This window comes from Pelodiscus sinensis, chromosome 6, assembly GCF_052426305.1.
Source record: "Pelodiscus sinensis isolate ZL-2025 chromosome 6, ASM5242630v1, whole genome shotgun sequence".
Taxonomy (NCBI): domain Eukaryota; kingdom Metazoa; phylum Chordata; order Testudines; family Trionychidae; genus Pelodiscus; species Pelodiscus sinensis.
In genome coordinates this window covers 132472434-132489394 of record NC_143057.1, presented here as the reverse complement: position 1 = coordinate 132489394, position 16961 = coordinate 132472434, and the positions used below count along the sequence as shown (strand labels likewise).

General features: G+C 55.1%; 1 protein-coding gene across 2 annotated transcripts; it reads left to right on the top strand.

The window, feature by feature from the left end:
* Window positions 1-9685: 9685 nt before the first annotated feature.
* Window positions 9686-13242, top strand: MRPL17 (mitochondrial ribosomal protein L17). 2 transcript variants are annotated; one of them, XM_075914736.2, is made up of 3 exons: window positions 9703-10044; window positions 10126-10194; window positions 12583-13242. In XM_075914736.2, the coding sequence occupies exons 1-3, from the start codon at window positions 9871-9873 to the stop codon at window positions 12877-12879; spliced, it is 540 nt and encodes a 179-aa protein (XP_075770851.1). In that variant the 5' UTR covers window positions 9703-9870; the 3' UTR covers window positions 12880-13242. The 2 variants fall into 2 exon arrangements, with proteins under 2 accessions (XP_075770850.2, XP_075770851.1); XM_075914735.2 differs by having other exon boundaries at window positions 9686-10194.
* Window positions 13243-16961: the final 3719 nt, after the last annotated feature.

Genomic DNA, 16961 nt, shown 5'->3' with positions numbered 1-16961 from the left:
AGGGTTGCAGATTGGGCAGGGGGTGTAGAATGGACTGGGGGTGGGGAAAGGGGTGCAGATTGGGCAGGGGGTGCAGAATGGACTGGGGGTGGGGGAAGAGGGTTGCAGATTGGGCAGGGGGTGTAGAATGGACTGGGGGTGGGGAAAGGGGTGCAGATTGGGCAGGGGGTGCAGAATGGACTGGGGGGTGGGGAAAGGGTTGCAGATTGGGCAGGGGGTGCAGAATGGACTGGGGGGTGGGGAAAGGGGTGCAGATTGGGCAGGGGGTGCAGAATGGACTGGGGTGGGGAAGGGGGTGCAGGTTGGGCAGGGGGTGCAGAATGGACTGGGGGTGGGGAAAGGGGTGCAGATTGGGCAGGGGGTGGAGAATGGACTGGGGGTGGGGAAGCGGGTTCAGGTTGGGCAGGGGGTGCAGAATGGACTGGGGGGTGGGGAAAGGGGTGCAGATTGGGCAGGGGGTGCAAAATGGACTGAGGGGTGGGGAAAGGGGTGCAGGTTGGGCTGGGAGTGAGGAATGGACTGGGGGTGGGGAAAGGGGTGCAGGTTGGGCAGGGGGTGCAGAATGGACTGGGGAGTGGGGAAGGGGGTGCAGATTGGGCAGGGGGTGCAGAATGGACTGGCGGGTGGGGAAAGGGGTGCAGATTGGGCAGGGGGTGCAGAATGGACTGGGGGGTGGGGAAAGGGGTGCAGATTGGACAGGAGTGCAGAATGGACTGGGGGGTGGGGAAAGGGGTGCAGATTGGGCAGGGGTGCAGAATGGACTGGGGGTGGGGAAAGGGGTGCAGATTGGACAGGAGTGCTGAATGGACTGGGGGGTGGGGAAAGGGGTGCAGGTTGGGCAGGGTGTGCAGAATGGACTGGGGGGTGGGGAAAGGGGTGCAGATTGGGCAGGGGGTGCAGAATGGACTGGGGGGTGGGGAAAGGGGTGCAGATTGGGCAGGGGGTGCAGAATGGACTGGGAGGTGGGGAAAGGGGTGCAGATTGGACAGGAGTGCAGAATGGACTGGGGGGTGGGGAAAGGGGTGCAGATTGGGCAGGGGTGCAGAATGGACTGGGGGTGGGGAAAGGGGTGCAGGTTGGGCAGCGGGTGCAGAATGGACTGGGGGTGGGGAAAGGGGTGCAGATTGGGCAGGGGTGCAGAATGGACTGGGGGGTGGGGAAAGGGGTGCAGGTTGGGCAGGGGGTGTAGAATGGACTGGGGGTGGGGAAAGGGGTGCAGATTGGGCAGGGGTGCAGAATGGACTGGGGGTGGGGAAAGGGGTGCAGATTGGGCAGGGGTGCAGAATGGACTGGGGGGTGGGGAAAGGGGTGCAGGTTGGGCAGGGGGTGTAGAATGGACTGGGGGTGGGGAAAGGGGTGCAGGTTGGGCTGGGAGTGAGGAATGCACTGAGGTGGAGAAGGGGGTGCAGATTGGGCGGGGGGGGGGGGCGTGCAGAGGGCGCGGGCAGACGTGAGCAGGGCCTGAGTAGCGCTGCCGGGACGTCCTGAGATGCAGGTGGGGGCGGAGAGAAGCTGGAACACGCTGGGCGGGGCTATGTCGGGGGGCGGGGCTATGATAGGGGCGGGGCGGACTGCGACAGGCCCCGGGAGGCCGCAGTATGAGAACTACAAGTCCCAGGATGCGTCGCTGACACTTGGAGTGACACGCGTGCGGGACCAACCGCGTCGCTCCCTGGTCAATGGCCGCGTTGTGATGTCACTTCCGCTGCACCCGCCCAACCGAACAGCGCGGGCCTGCCCTGGCCCTGCAATGGCCGATGGGAGCTGCGGACAGGGGCACTCAGTTTCCCACAAGCCACTGCGGCTGCTTTCCCTACTCCCCCTCATCCCGCCCCGCCCCATTGCTGGGCGGGGCTCCTGCCTCAGAGCCGGGAGCGTCCGCGGCTGATGCCCCGCCCCCACTCGGGAGAGGAGACCCCGCGGCAACCCCTTCCCCCCCTAACTCCTCCCCCCCCGTACAGTCTAATGCCCCCCCAAACTCCTCCCCGCCCCGTGCAGTCTGCTCCCCCCCCACCAAACTCCTCTCCGCCCCGTGCAGTCTGCTCCCCCCCCACCAAACTCCTCCCCGCCCCGTGCAGTCTGCTCCCCCCCACCAAACTCCTCTCCGCCCCGTGCAGTCTGCTCCCCCCCCACCAAACTCCTCCCCGCCCCGTGCAGTCTGCTCCCCCCCCACCAATCTCCTCTCCGCCCCGTGCAGTCTGATCCCCCCCCACCAAACTCCTCTCCGCCCCGTGCAGTCTGCTCCCCCCCCACCAAACTCCTCTCCGCCCCGTGCAGTCTGCTCCCCCCCCACCAAACTCCTCTCCGCCCCGTGCAGTCTGATCCCCCCCCACCAAACTCCTCTCCGCCCCGTGCAGTCTGATCCCCCCCACCAAACTCCTCTCCGCCCCGTGCAGTCTGCTCCCTCCCCACCAAACTCCTCCCCGCCCCGTGCAGTCTGATCCCCCCCACCAAACTCCTCCCCGCCCCGTGCAGTCTGATCCCCCCCACCACTAAACTCCTCTCCGCCCCACGCAGTCTGATCCCCCCCACCAAACTCCTCTCCGCCCCATGCAGTCTGCTCCCCCCCACCAAACTCCTCTCCGCCCCGTGAAGTCTGCTCCCCCGCCCCCAAACTCCTCCCCGCCCCGTGCAGTATGCTCCTCCCGCACCAAACTCCTCCCCGTGCAGTCTGATCCCCCCCACCAAACTCCTCCCCGTGCAGTCTGATCCCCCCCACCAAACTCCTCTATGCTCCATGCAGTCTGATCCCCCCTCCACCAAACTCCTCTCCGCCCCGTGCAGTCTGATCCCTCCCACCACCAAACTCCTCTCCGCCCCGTGCAGTCTGATCCCTCCCACCACCAAACTCCTCTCCGCCCCATGCAATCTGATCTCCCCCCTCCACCAAACTCCTCTCCGCCCCGTGCAGTCTGATCCCCCCCACCACCAAACTCCTCTCCGCCCCGTGCAGTCTGATCCCCCCCACCAAACTCCTCCCCGTGCAGTCTGATCCCCCCCACCAAACTCCTCTCTGCCCCGTGCAGTCTGATCCCCCCTCCCACCAAACTCCTCTCCGCCCCGTGCAGTCTGATCCCCCCTCCCACCAAAGTCCTCCCCGCCCCGTGCAGTCTGATCCCCCCTCCCACCAAAGTCCTCCCCGCCCCGTGCAGTCTGATTCCCCCTTCCACCAAACTCCTCCTCGCCCCGTGCAGTCTGATCCCCCCTCCACCAAACTCCTTCCCGCCCCGTGCAGTCTGATTCCCCCTCCCACCAAACTCCTCCCCGCCCCGTGCAGTCTGATCCCCCCCACCAAACTCCTCCCCGCCCCACGAAACTCCTCTCCGCCCCGTGCAGTCTGATCCCCCCCACCAAACTCCTCTGCGCCCCGTGCAGTCTGATCCCCCCCACCAAACTCCTCTCTGCCCCATGCAGTCTGCTCCCCCCCACCAAACTCCTCTCCGCCCCGTGCAGTCTGATCCCCCCCACCAAGCTCCTTTCCGCCCCGTGCAGTCTGCTCCCCCCCACCAAACTCCTTTCCGCCCCATGCAGTCTGCTCCCCCCCCACCAAACTCCTCTCCGCCCCGTGCAGTCTGCTCCCCCCCACCAAACTCCTTTCCGCCCCATGCAGTCTGCTCCCCCCCCACCAAACTCCTCTCCGCCCCATGCAGTCTGCTCCCCCCCAACAACGTGCGGGGACGGGTAGCGGGACAGGCTGATGCTGCTGTTGCCTTCGAAAGTGCAGCGGGGAGCGTGAGGCGGGTGGGGCGGGAGGGGGGCGGCTGCCTCTGCTGCGTCCCGTTCACAAGCCCAGAGGGGCTGCGCAAGGATTTTCCGGAGACCCCGAGGAGTTTTCTGCCGCTCACTTCTGTGTCCCAGCTGAGTTCCTGCCAGTCAGTGGCCCCGCCCCCAGACCAGGCCCCGCCCCTGCCATTCATGACGGAGCCTGGGACCCGTCTGTGTGCCACACAAACCCACGTGTCAGTCGCCGGGGAGCCGATAGAACGTGCCCCGCGTTCCATCATTTGCATGCACCGCGCCAGGGCAATGACATCACTAGCAGTGCGCTGCTGTTCGTAGCTGGCAGTGGCAGCTTCGCACCAAGCCGGGCCACAGGACGCTTTGCCGCCCACTGCTCGGGTTTACCTCGAAAAGGTCCTGCGAGAGGGTGCACCCCGCCCACCCCTCACCCCCAGCCCTCCCGAACTCTCCATCGGCCCCAAGGCCTGTGTACCTTCCCTACTGCCTCCCCCTCGTCATCTTAGCCGGCTGCACGCGATGCAGCCGGTTCCCTTCCGAACCGCGTCAAAGAGTCACCTGCACACGCTCGTGCTTCACACGCTCCACTTCCCCACCCTCGTGTCCCGCCCAGACACCAAGTGGCGGGTGGGGAGCCCCGGTGGGCCAGCCTCTATTCGACCTTGGTTCCACGGCCCACCGGGGACATCTGCTGGAGAATCCTGCATGGCGCGGTGAGCACGGGCGTGTACTTGGCGCGGTTCAGCCCCACCCCCGACACGTGCCTCTTCTGTGGCGTGAGGGAGACCGCTGGTGCACATCTACATGGAGTGCGCCAGGCTACAACCCCTCTTTCGGCTCCTCCAGAACCTCCTCTTGCGGTTCTGGCTGCACTTTTCCCCCCACTTGTTAATTTACGCACATCCCATCCGTGGCCTCACAAAGTCGCGGGACCTCCTGGTCAACCTCCTCCTAGCTATGGCCAAATGGGCAATCTATAAAACCAGGGAGAAGAGGTTGGCTGGGGGAGGGTCCTGCGACTGTGGGGCCTATTTCCGATCCTGCATCCGCTCACGTATCTGGGCAGAGTTCCAATGGGCAGCGTCCACTGGCTCTCTCGAGACCTTCGGGGGGCAGTGGGCGCTGTCCGGGGTTCTCTGCTCGGTATCCCCATCTGGTTCCCTCGTTTTAACCCTTTGACCCTCACACCTGTACCTGTTTTTTCATTATTTGTCCCCCGTAATTAGTTGGCTTTTCCAGTTTCTGTGGACCCTCCCCACAGGATGGGGGGTGGTCTTTTAGATGTGGGCATGCTAACGCCCGCCCACCTCCTGGATGCCAAATAGTACCAAGCCGGGCCACGAGGCAGCGGGCGCAGCGCTGGGGGCGGAGCTACAGGGGAGCGGCCCGGCCGGGCGGGGTGCACACTGGGGCGCCCAAGGGCTGAGATCCGGGCGGGGCAGTGTCACGCTCTGACCTCGCTGCTGCCTCCTGCCGCTACTCCCTTGGGGCCGGGTGGCGCAGACCGGAAGCCGCTGCACTGCCCAGATTTCCTGGGGAACACGCTCCCTGTGACCTCAGGACCTGCCACAGAGGCAGGGCGCCACCCCGCCCAAGCAAGGAGCAGAGCTAGGGTTGCCAGATGGTTTCACCAAAAATACCAGACATACCTGACATGACATCACAATCTGCATTCCATCTGATTTAGAAAATACCAGACATTTATCAGAGGAGTAGCCGCGTTAGTCTGAATCTGCAAAAGCAGCGAGGAGCCCTGTGGCACAGAACTCCTTGCCGCTTTCGCGGACATTTATATTTTCTCAATTTGTTTCCCGAAGAAAAAGCTGAAACCCTGGACCGTCCAGTTCAAAACCGGACACCTGGCAACCATAAGCAGAGTGGTGCCTTGTCGGAGCGGTTCCAGCCTCCACTCTGCTGTCCTTCCTCTGCCCCACGTACCACGGGAGCTGGTGGCCTACGCTGGCTGCACCGCCGCAGGAAACCTCCAACCCCAGTCGCTGTCCCAGCCAGGCACCCCGCGTCTGAACCCGTCCCGCCTGGCCCCGTGTCTCCTGCCTACCACTCGCTGACCTGGCACCAGCTGAGCGCTCGTACCTGGGCACCTTCCGGTCACGGTTCTCAGTCGGTTGCTGTCAGGCTGTGGACCGAGCAAACGTCACTTCCAGTCCGTGGGACGGGTGTCCACCGCGCCACACATGTTGGCATGACGCTACATTGTGAGAGCTCACAGCGCCCACGTGACTGCTGTTTGTTGCCCTGCAAGGGATGCGAGATGCACAGCTCCTGCCTCATGCCAGAATGCGCCACGGGAGTTACAATCCCCCCGCCCGCATCAGTGCATCATGGGAGACCGAGTGGGGTTGCCATGTGTGAACTGTCAAAACAAGAGGCCCCCTTGAGAGGGCGCGTGTCCGTCTCAGTGTCTGCCAGCTCCCCCTGCAGTCGGGTGGGGCCCTGAGCCCGAGTCCCTGTCCCGCCTGGCTCTTCCCTCTGGCCCTCTCAGACTGTCTGGGCCATTGCAGGCTCCAGCTGGGGAGGGGAGGGGTGTTGCTCTCCAGGAGTGGGACCCGAGTATCCGTCTGACTGGAACATGTCATGCACACATGCGCCTGCAAAAGCCACACACCGCGCCAAATGCTCACGTGCAGGAACGCACTGCCATGGCCCCGTCTGACTGTCGCCCCCTCTCTGCACACTCCTCAGGCCAGGCCTGGGTCTGGAGTCCCCAGCACTACAGGCGTGTGCATGGCCCTGCTTGCTTGGCCCCTAGAGCAAGGGGCAGGTTTGCGTCTGTATCCACACGCTACTGTTGGAGTCACTGCACTGACACTCTGCCCGGCAATGTTTTCCAGTCAATCTCCATGCTAAGGATGTTGAAGACTAGTCAACTAATCAACTACAGCTTCTTCCCGACTTACAAACCAGTTACAGACCAAGCAATGGGTCGTAACTCGGTTCATTCGTAAGCCGGACCCCATAGAGTGACACGCGACCGCGCTGCTCGTAAGCACAGATCGCGTTCGTAACGCGGGGTCCGCCGTTTATGACAGCTTCGCTCGTGTCATGATTATGAGGCTTAGCCAGCAGCCTGGGGATTAAGGGGTTAACTACACCTAGCCAGGTGGAGTGACCAATAGGAATGTAGGTGGGATTTTTCAAACTGGGACAAAGGAATTTGGAGCAAAATGCAGGACAATGTAGCACTTTAAAGACTAACAAGATGGTTTATTAGATGATGAGCTTTCGTGAGCCAGACCCACTTCCTCAGATCAAATAGTGGAAGAAAGTAGTCACAACCATATATACCAAAGGATACAATTAAAAAAATGAACAAATATGAAAAGGACAAGGCAGAGTCTTTCACTGTAGTCAGTGCAAAAGGAATTTGGGTTTCTCTCTTTTCTCCCTTTTGTCTCTCAGGGAGTTCTCTGCAGCTACAGAGAGGGACAAGCATGTCTCTCTCTCTCTACAAGGCACCATTCTTCATTTTCTGTAAGTAGGGTAAAGTTTAGGCAGTTTCGTTAGGTTTTATTGTTTTAAGGATTGGGTATGGGATCTGAGATCTGGCACGGTTTAAAAGATGTTTTGGCTTTTCTTTGTAACTAAGTTCTAGGCCCATGGAGTTTCTCCATGAGTATATTTTGTTACCTCCCTATCTAGTCATTATGGTTGCAACAGGAATATTGTTGTAATAATAAAAGTTCTTTCTTTTCTTTTTATTAACCTGGCAGTGGTTAATTGTGTGCCTTGATTTTTATTTTAGGGGTAAGATTTCCCAAATGATCTTTCCCCTGATTTCTTTATCAACATTTGGGTGGTTGCAGCGGAAGTTTTATTCCCAAGATCTAGGTTTTTAAGATCTTGGGGGGAATTTTTATACCAAAGCCTGGTAGATAAAGCTTTGGGGTACACTTGTTGGCCCCCACGTCTGCATTTATCATGCCAGAGTGGGGAAGGAGCCATGACAGCTCGTAACTGCGAACGGTCGTAAGTCGACCTTTCGCAACTCGGGGACCGGCTGTATCTGAAAAGCATTTGCTTATCGGATAGTAATGTCGACTAGTCAATCCCCCCCCACCTGCTGCCTCTATGAAATAGATTCAACAAAGGGGGGTGGGGGAGGAAGGGGTACTTCCAAATGGCAGAGTCCTCTGGAGTTTCCACTACATGCCTCTGACGAAGTGGGTCGTTGCCCACGAAAGCCGATGTTCCAATAAATCATACGGTGCCACAGGACTTCTCTTGTCTTAGGGATGTTAGCTATCGGGTAATTGAATCCTCATGTAACCGCATCGACTGTTAGCAGTTACACAACTCTTAAACAGTCCCCGAGGGCGGGGGCGGCAGCCAGTGTGCTCCGGCTCCATTCCAGGGAGCCCCCTGGCCACTCTGTGCTGCTGCCTCACTGTGGGGTGGCAGGCGGGGTTGATCCACAAGGGCAGCTAGTTTTAAAACCAGCTTCCTATGCAGCCCAGCTGCCTGCAGCCCCACATGGCTGCCTCTGATACAAAGGCAACAGCGCAGGATGGCAGCAGCTCCTGTCCACCAGGCATCCCAACTGCTGGCAGACACAGGCTGCTTGCTGGATCAGCCTCTGCCCGCAGGGAGCTCAGCCCCCACTCCCCCGTGGACAGGAGCTGCTGCCGCTTGGGCTCCATGGAATGTGGAGCAGCTTTCCCCGCTCCCCCACCTCTGATACAGACAGCAGCGTGGGCAGGCAGGCAGGAAGCTCTGCGAAGCCAGCACCAGCTCTTGCCTCCCCCTCTTGCCTCTCGAAGAGGCAGCAAGGGGATTGACAGGTGGGTCCATGAAGCCACCACACACAGTGGGGTAGGGGTGAAGGAGGAGTGGGGAGTAGGGAAGGGGCAGGGGTAGGAGTGGAGGAGGGGGAGGGGTGGGGGTAGGAGTGAAGGAGGAGTGGGGAGTAGGGAGGGGGCGGGGGTAGGAGAGGAGGAGGGGAGGGGTGGGGGTAGGGATGAAGGAGGAGTAGGGAGGGGGTGGCGGTAGGAGGGAGGAGGGGTGGAGGGGTGGGAGGGTGGGGGTAGGGATGAAGGAGGAGCAGGAAGGGGGTGGGGGTAGGAGTGGGAGGAGGGGGAGGGGTGGGGATGAAGGAGGAGTGGGGAGTAAGGAGGGGGGGGGGTAGGAGTGGAGGAGGGGGAGGGGCTGGGGATGAAGGAGGAGTGGGGAGTAGGGAGGGGGCGGGTTAGGAGTGGAGGAGGGGGAGGGGTGGGGATGAAGGAAGGGTGGGGGCGGGGGGGGCGGGAGGGAGGGGAGGGGGAGGGGTGGGGATGAAGGAGGAGTCGGGAGTAAGGGAGGGGGCAGGGGTAGGAGTGGAGGAGGGGGAGGGGTGGGGATGAAGGAGGAGTGGGGAGTAAGGAGGGGGCGGGGGTAGGAGTGGAGGAGGGGGAGGGGGTGGGGATGAAGGAAGGGTGGGGGCGGGGGTAGGAGTGGAGGAGGGGGAGGGGTGGGGATGAAGGAAGGGTGGGGGCGGGGTAGGAATGGAGGAGGGGGAGGGGTGGGGATGAAGGAGGAGTGGGGAGTAAGGAGGGGGCGGGGGTAGGAGTGGAGGAGGGGGAGGGGTGGGGGATGAAGGAAGGGTGGGGGCGGGGGTAGGGTGGAGGAGGGGGAGGGGTGGGGGATGAAGGAAGGGTGGGGGCGGGGGTAGGAGTGGAGGAGGAGGAGGGGTGGGGGCGGGGGTAGGAGTGGAGGAGGGGGAGGGGTGGGGGGATGAAGGAAGGGTGGGGGCGGGGGTAGGAGTGGAGGAGGGGGAGGGGTGGGGGGATGAAGGAAGGGTGGGGGCGGGGGTAGGAGTGGAGGGGGCGGGGCCAGTGCCGGCCCATGGACGAGGTTACTGGCGGGCGGGGCAGCGGCGGGCAGGGTTCCTGGGCTGGTCGATCGAGGGGCCCGCCCAGGAGTTCGAGGGGCTCGGTGCTCGATTAAGAGGCCTGCTCGAGGGGCTCGGCGGGCGACGCGCAGCCGCCTTGGCGCTGTCGGGGACGTTCAGGGGCCCAGCCGAGAGGGGGCGGAAGCCGGGCTCGCGCAGCGCCAACCGTCCGGCCCCTCCTTTCCCGCGGCCTCCGTCCTTCCGCTTCCGGTTTCCGAGGCGCCGCTTGCGGCGGGAGAGGACTCGGGATGCGGCTGTCGCTGGCCGCCGCGATCTACCATGGGCGCGTGCACCGGCGGCTCGGGCTCGGGCCGCGCTCGCGCCTCGACATGCTGCGGAACCTGGTGACGGCGCTGGTGCGGCACGAGCGCATCGAGGCGCCCTGGGCGCGCGCGGACGAGATGCGGTTCTACGCGGAGCGGGTAGGCGGGGCTAGGCGGGGGGAGGCGGGGGGGGGCGGGGTCCCGCTCCCGGCCCGCCTGACGCGTCTTGCTTCTTCGCAGCTAATCGACTACGGCAAGCGGGGGGACGCGGACGAGCAGGCCATGCGCATGGCTGACTTCTGGCTGACGGTGAGTCGCGGGCGGGAGCGGCCTGGCTGCCGTGGCGGGCTCTGCAGGCCTCAGGACTGACACTTCTGTAAGGTGCCCCCTGAGCCTCAGTGCTGGGAGCTGAAAGAGTAAGCAGGGAGGGGACAGGGCGGCTCTACGAGCGCGGGGCCCGAGTCTGGGGGCAGGGCCCTGTGTGGGGCCCTGGATGTCACGACGCATGCGCAGTGCGCCCAGGAGTCCAACACATGCGTGGCCCCATGGGAGGTGTCAGTGCGTGCGCCCAGGGGCCCCACACAAGCGGTGTGCTCCCGGCACACGCATCCTTTCCCTGGTTGCGGGGCCCCTCAAGCGCAGGGCTCCACACTGGGGAATCGGCTGAATCGGCATAAGGCCTGCTCTGGGAGGGGAGACTACATAAAAATGGTCATACTGGATCAGACCAAAGGTCCATTTAGCCCAGTGTCCTGTCTGTTGAAAGTAGTCAATGCCAGAGTTTGTGTGTGAGAACACGCCAGTGTAGACATAGCCAACAGGTAATCCTCACGTCCCCATTTTCAGACATTATAGTTTGTTGATATAATGGTAGAACATTATAAAGAAATCCTACAAGTAGCAAGACTCACTCATGATTTATCAACTCTTTACCTGTATCCTTTAAAGCTAAGATAAGCTGTAGGAAAGGCAGGAATTCAACACACTGAAAACTTTGGTCACTCTAGCAAGACAAAACAGACCCTTATAAGTCCTAAGAAGTGACCTTGCTTCCGAAGTCACAGGGGTTAAGCAACACAAAAGCAGAAACAGTTAAAAGCTATTCTTCAGAGTCACCCCAGGATAAAGACGTCTTTAAAAACCCAAAGCTTTAATGGACTCTGCAGTCCACTTGTGCAGTAGCTACCCTATCACCACACTACCTTGTTGACACCTTACCTCAGCCTTTCCCCTTCTCCTCCACCTTGTCTTGCAAGCCACTTGTTGCAGCTTCTCTTCGAATGTACACACGCTCAGAGCAGGGACTGGAGTAGTGTTCCTGGATCCTGCAGACAGATCCATGAAGGGATTGAGGCAAGAGCCTAATGATGCCAATGGAGATCCATACTAGGGATATAATAGTGCTGCTGACTAAATGGTTAACCTATAGTAGTATCTATGGGAACGGCTCTTGATAAAATATATCTGGGTTCCAGGGATGTTAAATATCATTTAGTTGAATAATCATATAACTGCACCAAAGCTTATCAGTTACACAATTATTCGATAGTCCCTGAAGGTGGAGCCAGCAGCCAGTGTGCTCCTGGCCCCACTCACAGGGTAGGGATGTAAGCAACTAGTTGACTACCGGATAAGCATATGCTTATCGGGTAGTCGAGTAGTGACTTGACCTGTTGTTCCTCCCCAGCCCCTGCTGCTCTATTTGAGAGGGGCAGCAAGCTGGGAGGAGGGGGGAATGGAGCAGGAGCCTATGCTGGGGGCCTAGCTGGCTTGAAAGCTGGTTCTGCCAGCACAGTCTCTGCAGGGGCAGGGATGCAGCAGTGGGACTGGGCGCAAGCTAGGAATCAGCTGTCCTAGTTTGCTCCTGGTCCCAGATGCTGTGCCTCTGATTTTTAAATGTATTAAGAGTCATTTGGGACCAGGGATGAGCCAATATAGCTGAATCCTTGCTCACTCCTGGTCTTCCCCTGCTGCACCAAATGCGCTAAGAGCCTGGTGGCTCTTAATACATTTAAAAGGCACAGCCACAGCAGGGTTAGCTCCCGGGCCACTGTGGCTCTGCAGTTTCCCCCCTTTTTGACTAATTGAGTAGTCAATTGAAACTCTGTTGACTGCTTGATTACCTGATTACACGCCATTTAACATCCCTATCCCAGGGGGCCCCCGCTACCACTCCATGCTGCTGGCGCCTGTCTCAGAGGCAGCAGCATGGAGTGGTAGGCTGGAGCTGGTCCACGAGGAGAGCTGGTTTAAAAACCCAGCTCAGAGGTTTAAAAACTCAGCTTAAAAGCCAGCTCCCCACAGGCACCAGCTCCTGCCTTCTCCCCCTCTGCCTCTAATACAGAGACAGCAAGGTGGGGTAGCTGTTAGGATTAACCAATAAGCCCAGGCTCATCAATTAATCATTTACACAACTATATGCTAACATCCCTATTGGGTATTAGATCTAACATAGTGGTTCTCAAACATTTGTGCTGATGATTTCTTTCACATTGCAAGCCCTTTTATAAATTGAAAACACTTGTTTCTATATTTAACAATATTATAAATGTTGGAGGTAAAGTGTGGCTTGGGTGTAGGTTGACATCTTGCAGCCCTCCATGTAGTAACCTCACAGCACCTGCTCAGTGTCAGCCTTCAGTTTGAGAACCCCAGCTCTAATGAGGGCATGTTCTCTCTGTTTCTATCCATTTCTAGGAGAAAGATCTCATCCATAAGCTGTTTAAACTGTTGGCTCCACGATTCCAGTCTTATTCTGGGAACTATACACGACTGCTTCAGATCCCTAATCGAGAGAACCTGGATCGGGCCAAGATGGCTGTGATTGAATACAAGGGGAATCCTTTTCCACCACTGATAGTGGTGCATAGGGACAATGAAAAGACCTTACTGAATCAGCTTCTGAAAGGCTACCGTGAAGACATATTAAAGACCAGGGCTACTCAGGTCCCAGAGGAGGCTCCAGCCTCACTGTACACAGGAACTGCAGTGTAGGGTAGCATTCTCTTCCCTCTTTAGTAATGTGAGAGTGGGTAATCTATACATTGGGACACAGAGGAGATTCTACTTAAGGAAGGAATCGGATCCTCAAACTTTCCTCTTGTGAGAGCAGTGGATTCAGTTCCTAAACTGACTTTGCAGGTGTTCTGTTTTTTATTCACAGTTTCTGAGGGCAGAAACCTTTCCCAGGGACCTGGGGTTTGAGTCTTGATCTTGCTCTGTAGCATTATGCAGAAAGCATGAGTTCAAGTCTCAGTTCATTCAGTGGTATAAGTGGAAACCCAATTGGAAGGGTAAATGATGTTGAGTAACTTGATTCTTGATAGGCTCTGCAAATAAAAACATCACTTCAGAGAAGGAAGTTTTCTTGTTTTCACTGTGTGTCAGCAAATATTGTACCAAAAACTCCTTGTTGAAGAGGGAAAGTTTCCTGAAACCATAAATGACTGAATCTTGGACCAACTAGTCTTGGAAATCAGATGAGGAGAGGCAATTCATGATTTAGTCCTAAATAGAGTGCAGGCTCTGGTCTAAGAGGTGCACATAGCTTTAGTAATAGCCACAATAATATAATTAAGAAGCCCATCACAATAGCATTCACTTCAGAAAGGGTAATTTCACAAAAATGAAGAAGCTAGTTAAATAGAAATTAAAAAGTGGTTGCAAAAAAAATGCCAGCATGCTGCATGGAAACTTTTTGACACCACCACAATAGAGGCTCAAACTAATTATATACCCTAAATTTTAAAAAGTCTAAAATATAGCCATTATGGCTAAACAACATAAAACTAAAAGAGGTAAAAAGGCATCCTTTAAAAATTGGAGGCCGAATCCTATTGAGGATCATAGAAAGGAGCATCAACTCTGGCTAGTCAGGTGTAAAAGTATAATTGAGTAGGGCAAAAAATAATTTGAAGGGCAACTAGCAAAACAAAAATAGTTTTGAGTCTTACCTCCTCAGAAGTTGGAAAACAATTAGTGGAACCACTGGACAATGAAGATGTTAAAGGAGCACCCCAAGTCATTGTGGAGAAGCAAAGTGAATTATTTTGTCTTTACTGTAGAGGATGTGTAGGAGATTGACACTTGAGTTGTTCTTTTTAGGTGAGACATCTGAGGAATTGTCCCAGATCATGTCAATAGATGTGATTTTGGAACAAATTGATAAACAGTAAGAACTGCTAGGACCAGATGGTATCTACCCACAAGTTACAAATGGATCTCACAATCTGGGTGACTTGGCAACTAAATGGCAAATGAAATTCAGTGGTGATAAATGCAAAGTAATGCACTTGGGAGAACAATCTCAACTATTCCTGCAAAATGATGGGGAGTAAATTGATTGATTTCACTTAAAGATCTTGATAGTTCTCTGAAAACACCTGCTCATTGTAGAACAGAAGGCAAAAACTTAGGAAAGCAATAGATAAGATGGTAAATATAAAGCCATGGATGCAGTTCTTGTTACGCCTATTTTGAAGATATTAGAATTGGAAAAGATACAGAGAGGAGCAACAAAAAATGAAGGTAGCCATATTAGCCTTTCAGCATAAACAATGAGTTCTATGGCACCTTAAAGACTAACATGTTTATTTAAGTATAAGCATTCATGGGCTGGATTAAGGGTATGGGAAAACCTTCCATAAAAGGAGATTAATAAAGCTGGGACCTTTCACCTTGGAAAAGAGATGAAAGAAGTCACAGAAGGAATGTGCTAGAGGCTGTAAAATCATGACTGACGTGGAGAAAGAAAAGAAGGACATGTTTACTCTTTCACATAACAAGAACCAGTGAGCCAATGAAATTAATAGGCAGTAGGTTTGAAAGAAAAGCAAGTGTTTTTTCACAACGCAGAGTCAGCCTCTGGAACTTCCTGCCAAAGGATGTTGTGAAGGCCAAAAACTATTACTGGGCTCAGAAAATAACTAGTTAATTTCATGAAGGATAGATCCGCTAGTAACTATTAGCCAAGATCGTCAAGGATGAAGAAGTGGGCTGTACCCACGAAAGCTCATGATACCATCTATATGTTTTGTTAGTCTACAAAGTGCTACCAGACCATTTGTTGTTTTTCAAGTTTATCCTGTACAGACTAACTCGGCTATCCCCTGAAGCTATCTCTAGCCTGTCATTGCCAGAAAATGGGAGTGGATGACAAGAGATGGATCACTTGAAGCTTGCCTGTTCTGTTCATTCCCTGTGTAGCATCTGATATTGGTTACTTTGGAAGACTGGATATGGGATTAGACAGACCACAGGTCTGACCTTGTGAGCCACTCTTATGTTTGATTTTTTTTAAAATTTTTGGCTGCCACATCCCCTCTCCCCAGTGCGTTTGCTGTTCCCTAGTGTGACAACTCAGTGCTTAGTTCTATAGTCATTTAAGAACCTGTGTAACAGGTGATAGCCTTTTCATATACAAAATATTCTTACACTTTGTTGGGAATTGCAGTACTCAGTATGCAGCCTCTTAGTTCCGTAAACTCCTGTGGTCTTCTTCATCTGTTATCCTTTAGGCTAGCTTCAGTTTTTGAGTACAAACCTAAGTGTCAAATAAAGATTAATCCCATCTTTAAAACATGGTAATGTGGGATGGATCTGCATTCTTGTTCCAAGCGAAAAGTGCACTTTGAGCATACCGATGGCCATTGGTAAGATTAGAGCAGAGATACTCAGACCTTGGTGGTTTAGAAGCCAAATTAACAATCAACATTATCTGAAAAAGCCACAGTACAGTGAATAGATGGTTTCATTTACTATAGTACTATTCATGTTTAAACCATCACAGGAAATATTTAGTTTAAATCTCACAGCAAGTAAGTTAATAACGAAGTACAAGTTGTTAACTTGATTAGTCACAGTAAAAGCATTCTGATTTATTAATCAGAGTTAGAAAGGACAGTAATGGTCATTTGATCTGTAAAGATGCAGGATTTGTCATGTCTAAACCATCCAAGACAGATAGCTAGCCCGTGTCCTTTTGAAAACTCCCACTGAAGAAGCTTCCACAACCTCCCAAGGCAGTTGGTTCTATTGTCTTACTGTTCTTGCTATTTAGACGTTTTTCCTGAGATTTAATCTAAATATGCTATGCTGTAGTTTGAAACCTCTTGTCCTGCCCTCTGTGGCAAGAGAGAACAACTTATCTCCATCTTTTTAATGGCAGCCTTTCAAGAATTTGAAGACCATCTCTTCTTCCAAACCACATTAAACATACCCCATTCCTTTAGCCTTTTCTCATGTGTATATACCATCCCTTTGCTCAGTTCATAAAAGATTAGGGTTGCAAGAGACCTCAGGAGGTCATCTAGTCCAACCCCCTGCTCAAAGCAGAACCAACCCCAACTAAATCATCCCAGCCAGGGCTTTGTCAAGCCGAGACTTAAGAACCTCTAAGGATGGAGATTCCACCACCTCCCTAAGTAACCCATTCCAGTACTTCACCACCGTGCTAATGAAATAGTTTTACCTAACATCCAACCTAGACCTCCCCCACTGTAACTTGAGACCATTCCTTGTTCTGCCATCTGTCACTATTGAGAACAGCATCTCTCCATCCTCTTTAGAACCTCCCTCCTGTAACAATGCTTGGGATTCTTCCATCCCAAGTGCAGGATTCTGCACTTGTCCTTGTTGAACCTCATCAGATTTCTTTTGGCCCAATCCTCTAATTTGTCTAGGTCACTCGGGACCTATCCCCGACTTCAACCTATCTACGTCTCCCCCTAGATTATTGTCATCTGCAAACTTGCTGAGGGTGAAATCCATCCCTTCATCCAGATCATTAATAAAGATATTGAACAAAACTGGCCCTAGAAACGATCCTTGGGGCACTCCCTTGAAATTGACTGCCAACCAGACATTGAGCCGTTGATCACAACTCGTCTTTGGCCTGCTGTGCATAGCATAATGGGTTGTGAACGTGTGAACAGGCAACCATGTCCACTCTGCAAATCTCGAGAATATGCACCTGCACAATATATGCTGTTGATAACCCTTGTGGAGTGGGCCATTAGCAAGGTAATAACAGGCTTTAATGCAGGATGTGATCCAGGAGAATAAGCACTGTGCTGATA